We start from the raw sequence: 18,378 nt of genomic DNA on the forward strand, positions 1-18,378 counted from the left end.
CTCTCACAAGGTAATTGGTCATGTCTAGCTGAGACAGACCCCTTGTCTAGACTGGCTGCCGGACTGAACAGTCAGACCAAATCCATAATTTCATAAGGTCTGGTGAAAACAACCTTCACAAATGAAGTAGATGAAATGAAGTAGGGCAATGATAGAGTGAATAAGGAATCTTGCTAATGACCCAAAGGTAAACCAGAGCCTTATTTATACTATTGCTGAGAGCTGTTCTGGTCTATTCAGCTGTGTATTTGATCATTCAGCTAAGAAATCAGCATGATACAAGGGATCTAAAATTTCAGTTGCTTCAACTGGAATATTTAAAGTAGCAAAGCAAAGAAGTTTACAGAATTATTTCATTGTAAGCTAAATTATACTCCATATACCAGACAACACCAGGAGCATTAATGGTTTATTAGGCAAAGAACACTACTGTGTAGATTTCTCACAGCTTCAGTTTTCTGTTGCACAGGCAGCCCCTCTGGGTTGGGCATCCAACCCACAGATTGTGGGGTACATAATGATGGATCTCAGTCTGGGCAAGCATTAATCCCTTTTTTTCTTCCATAAGGATCTTCCCTTGATTCCATGTATAAGTGATAGAACAAGGTGGAACAACTTTAAATGAAATAGGATAGGTTTAGATCAGATATTGGAAAGAAACTATTTCCTGTGAGGGTGATGAGGCATCAGCGCAAGTTACCCAAGAAGCTGTGGATGCTCCATCCCTGGAATTGTTCAAGGACAGGCTGGACTGGACTTTGAGCAACCTGGTCTAGTGGAAAGTGTCCCTGCCCATAGCAGGGGGGTTGAAATTGGGTGGTCTTTAAGGGCCTTTTCCACCCAAACCGTTCCATGATTCTTATTCTGTTTCAGGTTAATCCATTTAGTAACCTTAGATGTAATTTCTTACATTCTAGAATTTTACCCAGCCTTGAAGAAAAGAGAAAGCTATTTCTATAGCAGCATAGGAAGCCTGCACCACAGGCAATCAGCCAGACAGGTCACATCTCAACACTGTCTGAGAACAGTGCCAGTGGGATAAATATAGCCAAGGTGTGATACATACAGGAGTTAAAAAGAGACTTGTGTACTAAGTGGCTGCTTGACACAACACCAAAATTCTTCTGTTTTGGGGGTTAGGTCTCAAACATTTACCACTTAGGATAGAGATTTCATTGTCACCAGCAAATGAAGACCAATCAGCTGCTAAACTTCAGCTCAGGAATAGTCCACTAGTGATGGACAACACCCAACACCTCCTTAGTGACCAGACTGCAACACATTGCAAAGTCCTGAGATGCTGTCCCTGCACTCAGGCTCAGAGACCCTTTTCAAAGTGTTCATTACTTTCGTGCACAAGGCATAGGAATCCCTCTGTGGGCCAAGGGTACATGTACATTAAAAGATAGAACTGCAAGTTTCATCTTGAACTCTGAATGTATGTGCGTAAGGAAAGTATGTGTAGAAATTACTTACTAGAAAGGAAGACATCTGGGTTAGATGTTCTCTTCACTTAGTTAATCACATGGAAGTGTCATTCCAAAGAACTTTGTGTATTAAGCCTGAGGAAAGTGCTTTGTTCAAAAGCGATATGCACATACCAAATGTGAGAACGAGAGTTCCCGTCTGACCTGCAGAATCCACCATTTACCGTTATTTATGCAAGCTGCTGTCAGGTCATTTTTTACACACTCACATAGTATTTTCCAATCTATGATGAATGCTAAACAAGATGAGGGCTATTCCTTGACATGTCACACTAGTGAGAACGCTAAATTACCTCTTTGTGAGTTCCAAGTTCAATGTATCCACACAAAGGGTGAAACGCTCCTGTGCCACAGACATAAACATGGGTCCGGTTGTACGGCTGAAGAACACGGATAAAATTGGCACATTCTGTCTGTTGGGAAAAGAAAGATAAAGGTTACTTTTCATGTTTATTCTTCTTTTCCACGTTATACATTCTACTAAGTTACAGCCATAGGACTGGTGTACTTAAAACTACTGTAGCAGGGACTGTTTACGAAGTAGTTCAAAGCTGTGACAACTACAATTTGACAGTGGCTATCTACCAGGCAGTTCATCAGTCAGACATGCAAACCTAATTCTGCTGTAATGCTTACAGCCACAAGAAGCTGTGTGCTCACAGCACAGTTTGGAGGGTATCTGTTCAGCCTGTGTCCTAGCAAACAACACCTGCCAAGAACTGGGCAGAGGTCGCAGAGCCACTGGGTTTGTCTGGCTACCAATCCTCCTGCCTTTGCTTCCCAGCACAGGGTGCTTTAACACCAAAGATTACATGATTAAAGTAACTGTGGTGGGCTGAAAGGCTTCAACACACTTCAGAGGGTATGCTTTGTCTGTGCACCAACCACATCTTTGGTGACTTTTATTTGGTTATTTCTGAGTCCAATGGGCTGTCCTGGCTCTAGCTGGGCTTGGTCCTTGCTGGGAAGCATAGGCAGATGCTATGTGTTCCAAGGATGATACATGGGCTGGAGGAAAAGGCTTGCTCTAGCTTTCCGCAAAATGAAATTAATACAGAAACAAAAAACAAGTACTTCAGAGGGAATACACAAGATCTGTTTATACTTTCTAGACATCAACCTACACCTAAGTGAGAGTCCAAAACAAATATTTCCCTCCCAGGACCCTTTTCTTCTTCTCTTAGTATAGAAATAGAACAGCATAAATCTTCCATATACACCACTATAAGAAAATTTCAGTGCTCAGCAAAGGTGTTGTTTAGGTTTTGACTGCTTCAAAGACAATGGTAGCAACAAGTTAGAATAAGAAGTTGAAATTCTTCAGGTGGAGAGAGCTGAGAGTGCTTTGAACTAGAATCTACCTTGGTAACTGACATGCTGGATAGAAATTAGGAGATTTTTTTGAGACAAATGAGGAAATTTTATTTTACAGCCAGGAAATGTTTACATTTATAGTGGGCTCCAGACACATGATGTAATCTGTGGTAAGCAAAACATATAAAAGTTGTATTGTATGCACATATGTACCTTAAATATACTTCCGAAAGAAAAATTGTGGTTCCACGGAAAAGCCATTGAGTCTGAAATTTTCTTTTAACCCTAACTCAAGCTGTCTGCAAGTTAAGTTGATTTGTACACTGCTCTACTAGTCTGTTTCTTCAATGAATTATAATGAAGTTACAATCAGGACACTCCCAAGAAAAATGAAGCATTTTAATGCGAAAAGAGAAGATTTCATGGAAGTATTGCCTGGTATATATTTCTGAGGTAAGTCAATTAATCTCTCAGCTGCATTTATTACATCAAAGAAAAACTTAGCATGATTGCTGCCTGCAATATTGAATTTTTAAAAATATTAATATTTAAAAAGCAGTAGAAATGTATTTTTTTAATTAAGAAAAAACACTTAGGACATTAGTTCAGAAGAAGTGTAACAAGACCTTACTAATGCAGTTTGTGCATTTACTAACAAACACACAGGTATTCATAAATCTCAGCAATAATAAAAAATATACATCATACTTACCTGGGCATCTTTCCCAGCTAATTTGCATAATTCTACCTTTTCTTTTGCTGCAGGCCAGTAAATCTGCAACATAATTAAAATAAGACAAAGATTATGAATATTATAACCTGTCCTGTGACTGATAGATTAATTATTCCATGAATAAACAGTTAAAACAGATTTATGCATGTTGAAAAACCTTGCCTGTAAATTGAAATGAACATGATTTCAAATACAAAATACCATGACAAAATTTAAGAGGTTTTAAATCAACCCCCCCCCCCCGCCCAATCTTTGTTTATTTCTTCATTGGCTATGTGTGCTTTTAAAAAGCATTCAGTTAATCTGGCCAGGTCACCTTGTCACTATTATGTGTTTCCCTCAAAGTTATGATGAGCCAAATAATCTGCAAACTAACCTGATTGCAAAGCCAGGCAAATTACATTTGTGAAGAATTTAGGCCAGTGGACTTGGCATAACTGTTATAAAAAAATACTTAGCTCTTTCTGCCAATTTTCAAATGAAAAGAACTAGGTTCAAAAAATTAAGGATAACTCAAGGGAAATTTGTAGAACAAAAAGTACATTTGACAGAAATCAACAGTGCATGGTTTAAAAATGTCACCCATCAACATTAACTGAGTTTACTGAGAAAATGAAACATAAGTTTAGAGTAGAATTGCGGACCTTAGATAATTGGCATTAAATACTGATATTGTTTCTCTTTCTTTTTTAATCTGCCCTGAAGAATTCTATAAAATGGGTTTTGATGTAGATGAATCCAGATGGCAAAATACTATCAGTTACTGTAATCCAAATTATGTAAGTGAAGAAATATAAATGAACAACAGCTCAGGTTCTGCTTCATTGATTTCAATTAAGCAGTCAAGACTAGATATAATTGAATACAGGTTTGATTCTAATAAATTTAAAATAGAAGCTAAATACAAATTCTTCTACAATGACATTGATAAAAATTGCTATTTTTTTATTTCTAATTTTGACAAGACAAAACTGTTATTTCTCATAACTAATAGCAAAAACACTACAAATCACACTAATTTTTAAGCAAATATTGATTAGTACATTGTCTCAAGTCCCAGGCACCAGTCAGGTGCCAGCACCAGCAGGTCATTAGTAGTCACAAATGCTTTAGAGTAGACTCCAATCATGCTTTACAAAATCTTAAATAGTAAATATATAAGAATGAAGAATTATTGTAATATGCATCAGAAATAAAAACATCATCAAGGAAGTATGCACAACCCAGTGGCATACAAGAGTAGTTGACTGCTGTCATATTCCCTTTCACCCAGCTGTTGGCACCTTGTAGGAAGTGGCTTGACATACAAAGGCTCAGTCCCACATGGGTAAGGAAAGCAAAAAGCCAGTGTCCTGTGTCAAGTACCTTTATTTCCCAAAACCTACAGTCACTGTTTCTCTCAATCTGGAAACACTTGATTTTACTTCTTCCTCTTTCATTCCCAGTGAAAATTGATGTATTGGATTTCTGCAAGGAAATTAATTTCCTCTCACATGAATTTAGTTACTTTTCTGATAAAAACCTCTTAGTAGAGATAATGTAGTTTAAGTTACTTAAACCTTAACCCTCTACAATATTTACACAGAGTCAGAGATAAGACAGTGTAGCAGCATTGCAGCACTGGAGAATTACTTTGCTTTCCCAGAGCATTTTCTCAGAATGATGTGGTCATCATTCTGACCACATAACTTTGAATAAGGTATAAAAAAAATTGCAATCTGAAATCAGCCATGCCAGGGTGTGTGGGTGGCACAGTGCACAGTGCCAGGAAGCACAGAGGAAAGTACTGGGAATATCAGGAAGGGCTGAAGGTACGTCCAGTCTGGTCTCTGCCTGGGCAGAGTGGGATGAGTCTCCATTGCAACACAGGTTAAGTTTAAGAAGAAAAGCTGATGAAAAGGAACAGAGAGAGGAATGTGAAATCATGGATCTCCAAACACATCTGGCCAAGGAGATTTGTCTGAGCTGTCAGCTCTCTTGTACATAAACTTTATGCCAAATTCTGCCCTAGATCCCTGAATCATTTACAGGAAAAAGCCTAGAGGCCAAGGGGCTTGGGAGATGTTTGGCAAAAGTTTGGTTATCCAATTAGGCAGACAAGACGTCCCTTTGTAGGCATTTGAAAATGCCCAGCTCTCCTTGTCAAATACACAGAAGAACTGGAGGAGTTAAAAACAGAGACATCTGTTTCAAGGCATCAGAAGTGTTAATGGACGTGACTTACTCTTCATTCTTCTACATTTCCTTCATGGAAATTAGTGTTTGTCCTACAAGGCTGAAATACACACACTCCCACTTCTATGGTAATCGACAACAGACAATTATATTAAAAAATCAATTGTTTTACTCTCTAGTTACTCAACAGCCTCAGTATTTAGCATTATATAAGACCACATTAGACAATGAAAAGTGAAGCTAAGTGATCCAACTTGAAAATCAATTTGTGATTATATATGGGGTAGTAAAAGTGATATTTATTTGCTTTATATATGAGAAATGAGAGGTTCCCAGAAACTGTCAGTTCTAAATTGTAATAGATCAAGAAAATTGCATAATAAATAATGAGTTGATGTGCTGAGCAAGAAAGCATAAACCTAATTTTTTATTACAGGACATGCTGTGCAACAGTACCACAGATCTGGTTCCCTCAAACACTGACACAAGTAACGTTACACATCTGTATTGACTTTTCTGTAGGGGGTGAAATTAAGTTTTACTGTTATTTTTTATTCTGATAAGTTACTTAGTTTTACAAAATCCTAAAAAGTAAGACCACATGCTCCTGGAGTTTCTGTTAGATTTAAAATCATTGAGCTTTTAAACAGTTTGAAGCTTTGAAATTGGTAATTTTTTATATTTTTTTCTACTTACATGCTTTATTCACAATGGAAACAACTTATTAACAAATTCTTTTTTTTTCCCAAATTCCTCAGTAAGCAAAAACTTCAAGGAATGGAAACAAAAGACAGATAACCAGGTACTAATTATTAAAGGTCACAAAAACATTGACTTAAGTTATTACCATTTTGTGTTACAAAGAGCACAAATTATATATTTAATATATTTTATGGTGTATATATATATATATATATATATATATATATATATGTATTTGAAATGTCTGGAAAAATCTTAGAATAGCTTAGCAGAGTTACTGAATTTAAGGCAAGAATGCAACTAGTTGGAATATGAGAACTGTATACTTAAATAGGATTCTTTTCTTAATCTTCAGTTTATTTTCCTTTTAAAATAACCATATCAAAATTCCAAAGGTTGGCTACTGTCATGATTTCCAGATTTTATCTTCTATTGCCCAATTAAAAAAAAAACAACCTTACCATTATTTTAAAATCATTCTTCAAATATTTTCTTAAATTTAGCAACAGGAAAGAAATTAAATTCTCCTAATAAATGGAAGTTAATAAGCTCTTTTCTATCAGAGAGAAAGAATACCTCCCAGGAGTATGAAATTAAGCAGTACATAAGCATAGGACAGATAAGGTATCACTTTAAAGGGTAGATGGAAATTGATTTCTGATTAAAACAAAACATTTAAAACCACAAAGGTCTTTTCTAAATCAGGAGCAGCAGATTTCTAAAAGTAATATTTTCTTGTCCACTAAATAGGCATTTTTACTATGAGAAAGGAATGAAAAGGAAAGCAAAATTTTTTTAAAATGTGTATTACTTATATATAGATATATAAATTGGTATGAGGATGCTATATATATATATACACATATATGTATATACCATATACCTATATATATATATATGGATCCATCCTTCTCATTCCAAAACAGCTTAATTTCAGCTGCTATCTGTCATCAATTAATAATACTGGTATTTTACTAATTTCTCAGTAGCAGATTTTGTTCCTAAGCTAACACTTCAGACTATAAATCCTTAGGAGAAGGGATTCTCAAAAATGAAACAGTGAAGTCTGATTACAAAAAAAAAAAAATGTTGTGTGAAATTACAGCTTTTCTCACGAATCACTTCTAGTTAGGCTTTTAGATCTAGGATGGTGCAGGACTTCATAAAATGAGTGGAAATGCTATATATTGTCCACAATACAAAAGAGGAAGACCATAAGCTATCTAAGCAATTTAAAAAGCCATTGGTCTTACTTCATCTGTTTGTAAGGTTTCAAAGCAAGTTTTTAGTTCGGGAAGAGATAACAGAAGATTCCAATGAAGATGGAGTGTGTTAGAGAAGACAATACAACTTGGTAAACAGACACTGGTTCACTCTAATATTGTACTTTAATAACCCAGCTGAAGTACATTAAGGTGCTAGAGCTGCTCTTCCCCATGGCTCCACTTAAGTATTTACTAAATTGTCACATGGAAACTGATTAGCTCAGCTGCAAAAAACAGGCACTAGTACAAGGGAAAAAATGGTCTGATAAGTAAAGAACTTGAGGTAGAAAGCTACTCATGAAGTTCCTCAAGAAACAGTGTCAAAGCTCATCCTGTTTCATGTACCCTTCAGCAGCCTTGATAAAAACCCAGAACTCTGCCACAACACATGCAGGTGACAGAAAATTGGGAAGCACCACTAATACAAGTGGAGTTAAATTATGCAGAAAGAATCAAAAGGCTCTGAAGACCAGAATTATAAACAGCCAGAGAAAATGGGCATAAACTGCTCATAAATAAATATATATCACAGATTGTAGATTTTAACAAAAATTAAATCTGAAACATTGGAGTAACAAGAATCTCTTCCACAGCAACAACATTCCTAAAGAAGTTGCATGAAGTATCCCAAAGGGCCACTTATAACAGCTGGGTTACAAAAGGAATAGCTGCTCCATGAGGTAGGTGGTGCTGATAGCAGGGAGTGAGACCAGTTGACCAACGTGACTCCTTGCCAGTTTCAGGTCCCCAAGATAGCCACGCTCATGCCAGCAGCAAGCACTTGAGTGTCCCATTGAGGCTGTCGGCTTTCAGCAGCCCTGGGGCTTTCACCAGAGCCTCTCCTGTGCCTGATGCTGTGCACGTGCTGCTGCACTTCTCAATCAGTGCAGCCCCTGGTACCAGACACCCCGAAGTGCTCTGCTAGTGGTGCATGGAGCACCAGCAGGGTGTGTCCCTACCAGGAGTGAAGGGCATCAGCTGATCAGCGCCTCTCAAAACACTCACACACCAAATTTGGGGCCTGGGAAGAAAGGGATTGCTCCCTCCCTATTTTAAAGGAATGAAAAGTGATAAAAGCATTTAGATGAAAATACAGATTTTAAACAGCTGCTTGATGCAGCAAGAGGACAGCTTTCTTCCCTTGTTTCATTCTATGTACTAGATATTCATCATACTGATGTTTGAGGGAAGGTATGCAATAAAATTACAGCTTTCTGGGCATCAAAATGTCTTATTAAGGCTTTGTGAAGCATGTACACTATAACTCAGAAGCTTAGGCTTATTGGTATGGGTAAATTCCCCACATGACAGTCCCAACTGCAGTTTCCGAAGAACAAAACCAGATTGAGTTGTAAACCCTTTGTCACATTGGCATATGCAATATACTCCCCCTGAGAAAATCTTCTCCATGGAAAACTACCCCCCTGTGTGAAAAAAAAAAAAAAATATCCATGACTTAGCTCAATGGGACCATTAAATGAATACAGTAAAGAGGCAACATGAGCCAAACAGACTGAAGTAAACCAGGAGACAGTCTAATCCTAGTTTTGTTATTGCCTTACTATATGTGACAGTCAGGTCTCAATTTTCCCACCAGTAAAATGACAATGATGTGACTTTTTTTAAATTTATTTTCTTGATTTTCTGAAGAACTTTGTAATTCATAGCTCAAAAAACAAAGAAAAACAGTAAGATCAAGGAGCACTGAGAAAAACATACAGCAGTGATCCAATAAGAATGTCACCCTGCTGCATAAGACAGTATCACAAATGTCATGCCCCAATGCAATAAGAGTGGGTGTTCATGGATTGCATCCTGAGAACTAGGACATTTGTCACTGCTGTATACTGACCCCAGGCCACTTCACTGAAAATTACTGCGAGCACTAAAAATTTACTGAATTTCCCAGAAAACACTGGAAAGAATTTAATGCATTCTCTGTATTATTTCATGGAAAACAAAGAGTGTTACAATTATCACAGAATCACAGAATATTCTGAGTTGGAAGGGACCTACAGGGATCATTGAGCTCAACTCTTAAATGAATGGCCTGTACAGGGACTGACTCTGTGACCTTGACATTATTAGCATCATGCTCTAACCAACTGCACTAATTAATGAGAAAATGATCTGATTTTAGCACACCATATTCATATACCAGTTGTTCTCTAAATATGTCACATCTGCTGCATTAATGGGGGCAGTATGGAAGTCCACAGCTTGGGGAACTGGATAGATTGTTCTCACACACAAATCCTAGCAGGAATTTTACTCCAAGCAGGTCTTGTAACTGACTTCCACTGTAATTGCTGTACTCTGGATTCAATATTTTAAAGTCATCAGCAAACAAAGGAAGCTGATACATCTAAGTTCCTCATCTATATTACTCCCAGTATTTGAAAACTAACCAGGTTGTCCTTAGAGTTTTTCTATCTAACTTTCTTTATAGCAGTTTCATCAAGGTTTAACTAACTCCCAGAAACACTTAAGAGATCCTTAAAGCCAAGAATGTATCCTTAATATTTTTTACATCTGCCACAGACCTTTACCTGTGGTACTATTTCCCATACCTGCAACACACATCCACAAAATAAATTGACCAGAATTTCCATCTCCAATTATTTCATAGTAACAGAAAATTGTCAGTGCACGGCATTCTTTATTTTCATGGAGCTGTCAAACTGAGTAAAGTGCACTGGAAGTCAGAGGAAAATAAAATTTGTGTATTTGGAAGACATATTCACAAGATTTTGGTAGCTTAAATTTGGCAGGTGGTGTTAGAGTGAAACCTCATATTAGAACCAAATGGGCTTTAATATTGCATCTGTCTGCGACAAAGCAACATCTCCACATGCCCCAGTTCTCCTCTTAAACTGTGATCTCCAACATAACTTAAGTAGCAGCAGCCAACTTCCAGCCTTAAGGGCTTTCTGAAAAGTGCATTTTTATGTGTATGCTATGAGCACATGTGAAAGCTTAAAGAAAATAGACTAGATGCTGATTTGATTTACACTGGATTAAATCTTCAAAGGCTTCAGTGCTTCTACACTTCATTTTCCACAGTGTAACCACAGCAGACTTCTGACTATTTTCTATTTCTCCTAAAAGGAAACCATACACCAGGATTTTTAGGGTAAATGGCATTGCTCCTGACATGTTTATCACTTCAGACTAAAAACAAATCCTACCTTTGAAAATGCCAATGACCAATATAAGGAAATGTTTTCAGAGAGCAGGATACTGGCCATTCTTTATAGCTAAACACATGGGTAAAACATAAAAATGACAGCGGATGTTTACGGGAACATAATTTATGGCAACAATGCAAAAGGAAATAACAGAGACACTCTCTTCCACCTAGGACTGTTGTCATTCTGGATTCATACTGCTTTCTTCACGTCTTGCTCTATCTGTTCTTTTGTGTCTGTAAACACTTTTCAAAAGCTTTCACTTTGTCTACACAGGTGCCTGAATTTAAGTCTGTCAATATAGAGTAAATAGCTCCTAGGTAAGACCCCTCCAAGCGTAGCAAGCACAAAGATATCACCTGTACCTCTGGAAGTCCCTAACCTGAAGTTCCACTAGGTTGATCCTAGATTATCCTAATGCCCCACTTTCATAAATTTAAATATCTCCAGTGGTTTCCACATGACTCTTTGGCCTTCAATTATGTTTCCTGGCAAACTTTTTCTTCTGACAGGTCAAGAAAGCTTCACTCTCAGACTGCAGTTTTGCTGACAGGCAGGAAGCTAACCTCCTTTGAGCTATATAGTAAGCAGCACATATTTTTTAAGAAGAATCAACTTGGTATTACTGTGTTTCAAGGCTGCAATAAACACCTCAGACTCTGTATGTGTTCCTGAGGCTCGAGCCTGATGGCAAGAACCAAAGCCTCCTTTCAGTACTGGCTAAATTCCCACTGGATTCATTCCTAATTGAGACCATGCTTATATAGACTGACAGAAAGTTTCTCAGAGCAATGAATGTAAAATTCTACTCCTGCATCTCAAGGGTGCTGTTTTACATAAATATGCATATATATTTGCATACATGTTCCCCTTCCTGCAGAGATGGGTGGGTCACACTGCAAATAGCGCTGAAATACAAGCCCACTTGAACTGCTGGCAAGCAATGGAGTTATAGAAAAAAATTACATGCAGCTATTTCATAAGCATTTACCCAGCAGATAAATATATATTTATGCATATGCATATTTTTCCCTGTGAAATACAGTTAATAGTCAATACAAGAGGGCATTCAAGGATGTCACAAGCTGGCTGCACATGCCAGAAAAACAGTAGCAACTACAAACCAAGGATGCTCCAAGCGATGATAATTTGTGACCCAGAGCCAGTGCACACTGGGACAGATGAAAACAACTTGTTCCAAAGCTGCTATTGGGGATCTGACATGTTTATCTATTTGGCCCACATGGGGCTGTGTCTTCTAGCACTGACAGCTCCTGCAGGTTGGCAGCTTTTCAAAAGCTTGTCAGGCCTTGATAGCATTCCTATTCCCGCGGAGCTGGGTGGGTCGCGCTGCAGATCACACCGTGATAATCGCGCTGACATGTAACCCTGCGTGCACTGTTAGCACAGCCACAGAAAGGGGCACCACTGCTTTGCAGCTATTTACCCACTGTTTACCCAGCTGACAACATTTTGTATTTCCTATTTATTTAGCTTAAGGAGTAAAATAGAAAAGGCTTTAAGCAAACTCACAAGAAAATTCGATGTACTAAAGAAATGTTTCCAGCAGGATCCCAGAGCCTCGTGTTCCTACAGAATTTCTTCTCCAGCTTTCTAGCTTCTCATGCTATTAAGCATCCTTTTGTTTTACACAGCACTTCAGGTGGTAATGGCACAGAGGCTTCAGTAGAACTGCTTTCTCTCACTTTATTATTTTCTCTCACCATCTTTATTTTACTCATAGGAAGAAATCACAATTCTTCCAGTTTGCAAACAGCTTGCAGAATTTGTCAGGCACGTCAGGATCTTTCAAAAAGAGACTGTGGCACTTGATAATGCTGCTCCAGCAACAGAAGCTAAAGGCTTCTGTACAGGAAAACTTCAGAGAAAATATAACCCTGCTACAGAAAAATGATTATCCATTGCTAAACTTTATATATTTATTGACTATAATCACTTTAGCTTTCTGCATTCGCCTGTCATTCTGGAAGACTTGCTTATTATACTGTGGTACTTATTGTTGCTTTATAATGAGGTTTGCAAGCACTGGAAACCGGACAGATTTTTTTTTAAGCTGCTAGCTAAGGAAGTTTTCAACCTATTACACAATAAATTGAATAACAACTACAATGATTTAAGAAACTGGGACTCCAGCAGAACTATTGATTTATTTCATAAGGAAAAATAAACCAGGAAATAAAGACATAACTTAATATATGTAAGTCAAATTAACTAATTTAAGTAAATAAATAGGTTTTTAAGAGGAAGTTATTAAATTATATATATGTATACATTAGAGAAGAGAGCAGGATACAATGCTTTGGATGCTTCTTTGAATACTATTCCAGAAATGTCTTAATACGGAGCTTCAGACTCTAAAATATAATCCTGCCAAGTAATTATATCCACATATGAGAATAAATTGTTGGGGATTCTGACTTGGCTTTTGAAGGTATCAGTAGCTCCTAACAAAACAAATACCTGAAACTGAGAGCTTTATTAAAATAAGATTAATCTACCCAGTACAGAGCATTTGAAAGTTAATGTTCAGCTTTGTTTTAAAGAAAGGAAACCCTAAACTATGAACAATGTTGCATTCTAGTCTCAAAGTTGTTATACCTCCCTTGCCCCCTCAGCTTGCCACACTCCTTCTTCAAAGTCATTAATAAACACATCATTTATAGGCAGAAACTTAATATTCTAATAAATTTCTACTCATTTTAGTGGCTGTGTGTAAGTAGATTATTTTTTCCAGACAACTCGTACTCCAGAGGAGTACAAAGGACACACTTCAGACCCTTGTAGTCCCAACATGTGTGGTTTCCTCACGCTGGGAAAGCCTGGAAGCGAGCTGCCTGGCCTGGCGCCAACCCAAACTACGGTCAGTCTAAACACAGCACCGGCAAATGCTACTTTCTGACACTTCCCTGCTACTGTAGAGTATCCTCTAGCATCCTCCTCAGCAACTAAGATTTATACACAGTTCCTCAGGCTACTTCCTTCATCTCATCCCTTCCCTCCACTGACAAGATTCAAGCAGCCAAGCGCAGTGGAATTAAAGAAACACACTTGTGTGATATTGCCTTGTGTTACCTGGGCATTTACACAAGAAGATACATTTATAAAGTTGTTGAATGCCCACAGAGGCTTTGGAAATCATCACACCAGGATGCTCTGCAAGGCTTCTCAAGTCAGTTCTTCCCACTTTTTGCCTTGTGTTTTTTTTTTTTTTTTCTGAGAAATTAAATATTATCTGAATAGTTAAACTGTTATTAGTTTACTACTAAAAGAAGTAGAAGTATTTGAACCTGCACGCATATTTAATCTAGATATGGAAGTGGTTAGGAATTTTCTTCCCTCTTTTCAGGTTACCACAGATATATAAGCATACATTCTGTATTCATCTTAGGAAAGGCAAATTTTCCTTCCAATACAGAGTCTTTTCTCTGTAACATCTATACCACTGTCTGACTGCAGGTTAGTTCTCCTGGCTCTGTGTTCTGCTTTTCTTGGAAAGCACAAGGTCCACAATGATCAGTGGTAGCTTGGCCAAAGGCAAAATGTCACCAGCTTGGACTGAGGGGTGGCTCACGCAGGGTGCTGCCACCTCCAGCAAGGTCTGGGCTCATAAAGCCCCACTGAACATAATGGGAAGTGACAGCACTCAGCATCTCTCAGGAGGCAAGCAGCATCCCACAGAAACAGAACTCTGCTTTTCACACAAACAAAACTTGTTTTCTGCAGAAAGCCTACACCAAAAATAAATTTGTAGTCTCAAAATTTGCAATTACAATCAGCAGTGCTGTTATTAATGCAATATCCTGAGGGGGTGGTGGATTTTGAGTCAATTACTGAGATGAGAGAAGCAAGTTAAGTGCTTGATAAAGCATCCCAGGAAGAAATTTCCTGAAATACTCAGAATCTGACTTGTACAAAAACTGGCATGTGCAGCATTGCTGAAGTCAAGATGAGGAACAAGATATTCTGCCTGGTACTGTATCTCTTCTATACAATGACAGCAAGTGTTGCTCTCAAATATGTGGGCAAAATAGTCTCTTGTTCCACCTGTTCAGCCCCTGCATGCAATCACATTAATTCAGGGTCAGTTACCTCTTCAGAGCTGGCAGCAGAACGCAGTAATTTAAAACCCCCCTCTGGTGCCTAAAGAAAATACCAAACACAGCTGAGAATTCAAATTTTCTTCATATCTGGAAGAAGCAGGAAACCAGTTTTCATGTGTTCCCGTGCAAGCATCTGGTTTTCACTCGTAGCAGTCAACTGCGTTTACAAATGCTCCAGTTCACCATATCTACTAGAAATATTGAAGGCTAAATTGTCATCTTATTATCTCAATTTAACACATTGTCACTGGGCACAGGCAAGGGACTACAGCAGATCCCAGTGGAAGCTTTTCCTATCACTAGTAATTCTTGATATTAACAGAAATGCTAAAATTGCCACTTATATTTTACTATAATTTAAACCATCCAATTTGCCTCTGCTCTGTTCAGTATTACAGTAAAGCAATCCTAGAGATGCCAGGAAGCAATGAAAGAGCTGTCTTCAGTTCTTTCCTTCCAAATGCTTTTAAATGAGGAGGGTAATTATGACCAGAGAAGTTGAGAAGTGAAAACTCTGAGCTACATTTTTCGTGTTTGCTGATATTTTGATGCTATTTTCATGCACTGTAGGGCTCTTCCACATAGCTAATCTCTTGCAGGTCATCAGTCACACAGGAGATCATATAGCATGAGAAATTCAATTGATTTAAGATGATATGTATAACTGTGGGAGGTGAGATTACCAAATATTGGTAAATTGCATTGCACAACGAATCTGCAGTTACCCAGTGTGAAATAAATAAATAAAAACACAAAACAAAACAAAAAAAAAAAAAAAGAGAATTTAACAAAATTTAACTTGGGAGATAAACTCCATGGAAAGCCCACTGACCTTTTTTACATTTTTGTTTACATCAACCAAGTTCAGCTGGAATATGTGGTCCTTTGTCCCGGCTAGCAGCCGGCCCCTCTCCTCATCTAGCAGCAGGGTTCGAAAATCAAGTCCCTCTGTTGAGCCCAGGAATGGGATGCAGCTGTTTGAAAGCAGCAAATCTGTGAGAAAATGAAGAAAACCTTTATAATCAAAATGCTTATATATGACTCATCAGTGTATTTTATAAATATATGCAACCAGCATGGAGTATACCAGTGAGATAAGTGCAGTCTTGGAGCATGTCTTTCCAGAGTCATAATACAGTTCCCGTTAACTTTATGGTTCTCTGGGTTTTTTTTTGGTTTTTTTTTTTTTTACTTCCAAACTGGGTAACAATAACTTTCACAAAATACTTTTTTAGGTAAAATTTTCTTAATAAATTATCTGTATGGTATAGAAGAATCAGAAATTCAACATCAATTAGAAACCACGAAAGACACATCTTTGCAAAATGTGTGCTACATCTTTCCTTCATTCTAAGAAAACTAATTACGTTTCTATTATCATACTCATGGATACACATGCTCAACGATCAATACCTCACCATATTTGGTGCTCCAAATATAAAGCAGCAGAGAAGGTCAATGCCAGCCAAGAATAACTAGAAGTAGGAAATAAGGGATAGGGATATTTGAAGATCATCCAGTTCAACTCCCTGGAGGAGTTGACAAGGAACATTCACTAGATCAAAGTGAATGGCTTGGTCAAAGCCCCACCTAACGTGGCCTTGAACACTTCCAGGGATGGGACATCCACAACTTCTCTGGGCAACTTGTACCAGTTTCCCAACACTCTCATAACAGAAAATGTCTTTCTTATATCCAGTTTCTATCTACTTTCTTACAGTTTAAAACTACTGTCCTTTGCCCTGTCACTAAAGGCTTTGGTAAAAAATCCTTGCTCATCTCTTTTACAAGCCCCCTTTATATATTGGAAAGCTACAATTAGGTCTCCTCAGATCCTTCTTGTTTCCTGGTGGAACAACTCCAAACCTCTCAGCCTGTCCTCATATGGAAGGTGTTACAGCCCTCTGACCATTACCAGGGCACTTCTCAAGCTTCATTCCAAGGTTCATGTCTTTCTTGAACTGGATGCCCCACAACTGAATGCAGCTGGGGTCTCACCAGAGCAGACTGCAGAGGCAGAATCCTCTCCCTCTATCTGCTGAACACACTTCTGATGGTCCAGCCCAGGGTACAGCTGGCTTTGCAGGCTGTGAGCACATACTGCTGCCTCATATCCATTTTTTTTTTCATTTGCCAGTATTGCCAAGTCCTTGTCCACAAGGCTGCACTCAACCTAGTCATCACACAATCTATTCATCATCCAGTCTGTGTTGATATCAAGGATTGCCCTGACCCAGGTGTAGGATCTTGCGCTTGGCCTTGTTGAACTTCACATCGCTTACACAGGCCTCCTTCTCCAGCCAAACAAGGGATTTTCAAAGATACTTTATTCCAATTCAATGAGGATGGTGTAGTAAGGGGAACAGCCAGTAGCAACACCTCTAAGATCCCTATTAAAATCAAAAATTTGACACTAAAGTTTTACTGTGAATTAACAGTAGCTTCAAATATCTTTCAAAAGGTAATTTAGAAAAAATGATGCTCTGCGAAACTAATGAAAGAATCTGTAATACTGCAAAAAAAACTTCTGTAACATTCTGCCTAATGAATATTCTGTGGATATAATTCTGCATGAGGACACAAACAACATACAGAAAAGAACACAAGGATAGTTAAGTCTTGTTGGGTAGTCATTACTTTGGGGAAAAGATAATAAACAGGTGAATCAGTTCACATAAAGATTTACGTGGGCACTGTTGAAATTCTCAACCAAACTTTTGAGATAAAGTATTTATAGTATGACTGAAGCAATTTATCCAGTTCTTAAGGTATTCTGAGTTTAAAATTGACCAGTTGACCCCAGATGTATTGGTACAAAGGCAAAGAGAATAAATACTTCCAAACTACGATGAATCTCTACTATGTATGGCAAGAAGTAAATTAGATTTTGTTTAGCTGCATCTCACCATGGATAAAGCTGTGCATGCAAAGTGGCTCTCACGGCTAGACAATGTTATATAGGCCTGGTGGAAAAGGTTATATTCATAGACCGGCAGGGCCTCTCCAGAAGGACACAGATAATCAGGAATAGAGAAAATAAAAAACAGAAAAATTACTTGCTGCTGTCACAATTTTGTGACAAGACCTTGGTTATGAGAAGCCAAAAGAAGATGTATTAAACCACATTTTTTGCAGTTAGGGACTTCTCTGTCTTCATCTTTTAGGACTGATTGTTCCCCAGGAGCATATAAAAGTGACTGTGTAAAGAAAACTTTTCCAGAGATTCCTAAACAATTCAGGAGTACTCTGCTGCAAATTTTCAGGCACTTCAGGCCATTTTCACTTCAAGCTTCAAGCATTTCTATGGATGAGAATGCTTGAGAGACAGCATCCTTAACATATCCAACATCTCTGTTTGCAAAGAGTCTTTATTTCAGATAGAGGTATAGGAAG

At 38.0% G+C, this 18,378-nt stretch overlaps 1 protein-coding gene across 4 annotated transcripts in view; it reads right to left on the reverse strand.

The window, feature by feature from the left end:
* The window catches only part of SEMA3D (semaphorin 3D), a 133,922-nt gene that overhangs the window by 58,922 nt on the left and 56,622 nt on the right, over positions 1-18,378 (reverse strand). For all 4 annotated transcript variants that reach the window (XM_053977220.1, XM_053977219.1, XM_053977218.1 and 1 more), the window contains exons 3-5: positions 15,818-15,978; positions 3,514-3,576; positions 1,781-1,900 (exon numbers count right to left, since the gene is read on the reverse strand). In XM_053977220.1, coding sequence (XP_053833195.1) covers positions 1,781-1,900; positions 3,514-3,576; positions 15,818-15,978 — 344 coding nt within the window. The remainder of the gene's footprint in view (positions 1-1,780; positions 1,901-3,513; positions 3,577-15,817; positions 15,979-18,378) is intronic.

The sequence above is a fragment of the Vidua macroura genome, chromosome 5, assembly GCF_024509145.1.
Source record: "Vidua macroura isolate BioBank_ID:100142 chromosome 5, ASM2450914v1, whole genome shotgun sequence".
In the NCBI taxonomy this organism is placed as follows: Eukaryota; Metazoa; Chordata; class Aves; order Passeriformes; family Viduidae; genus Vidua; species Vidua macroura.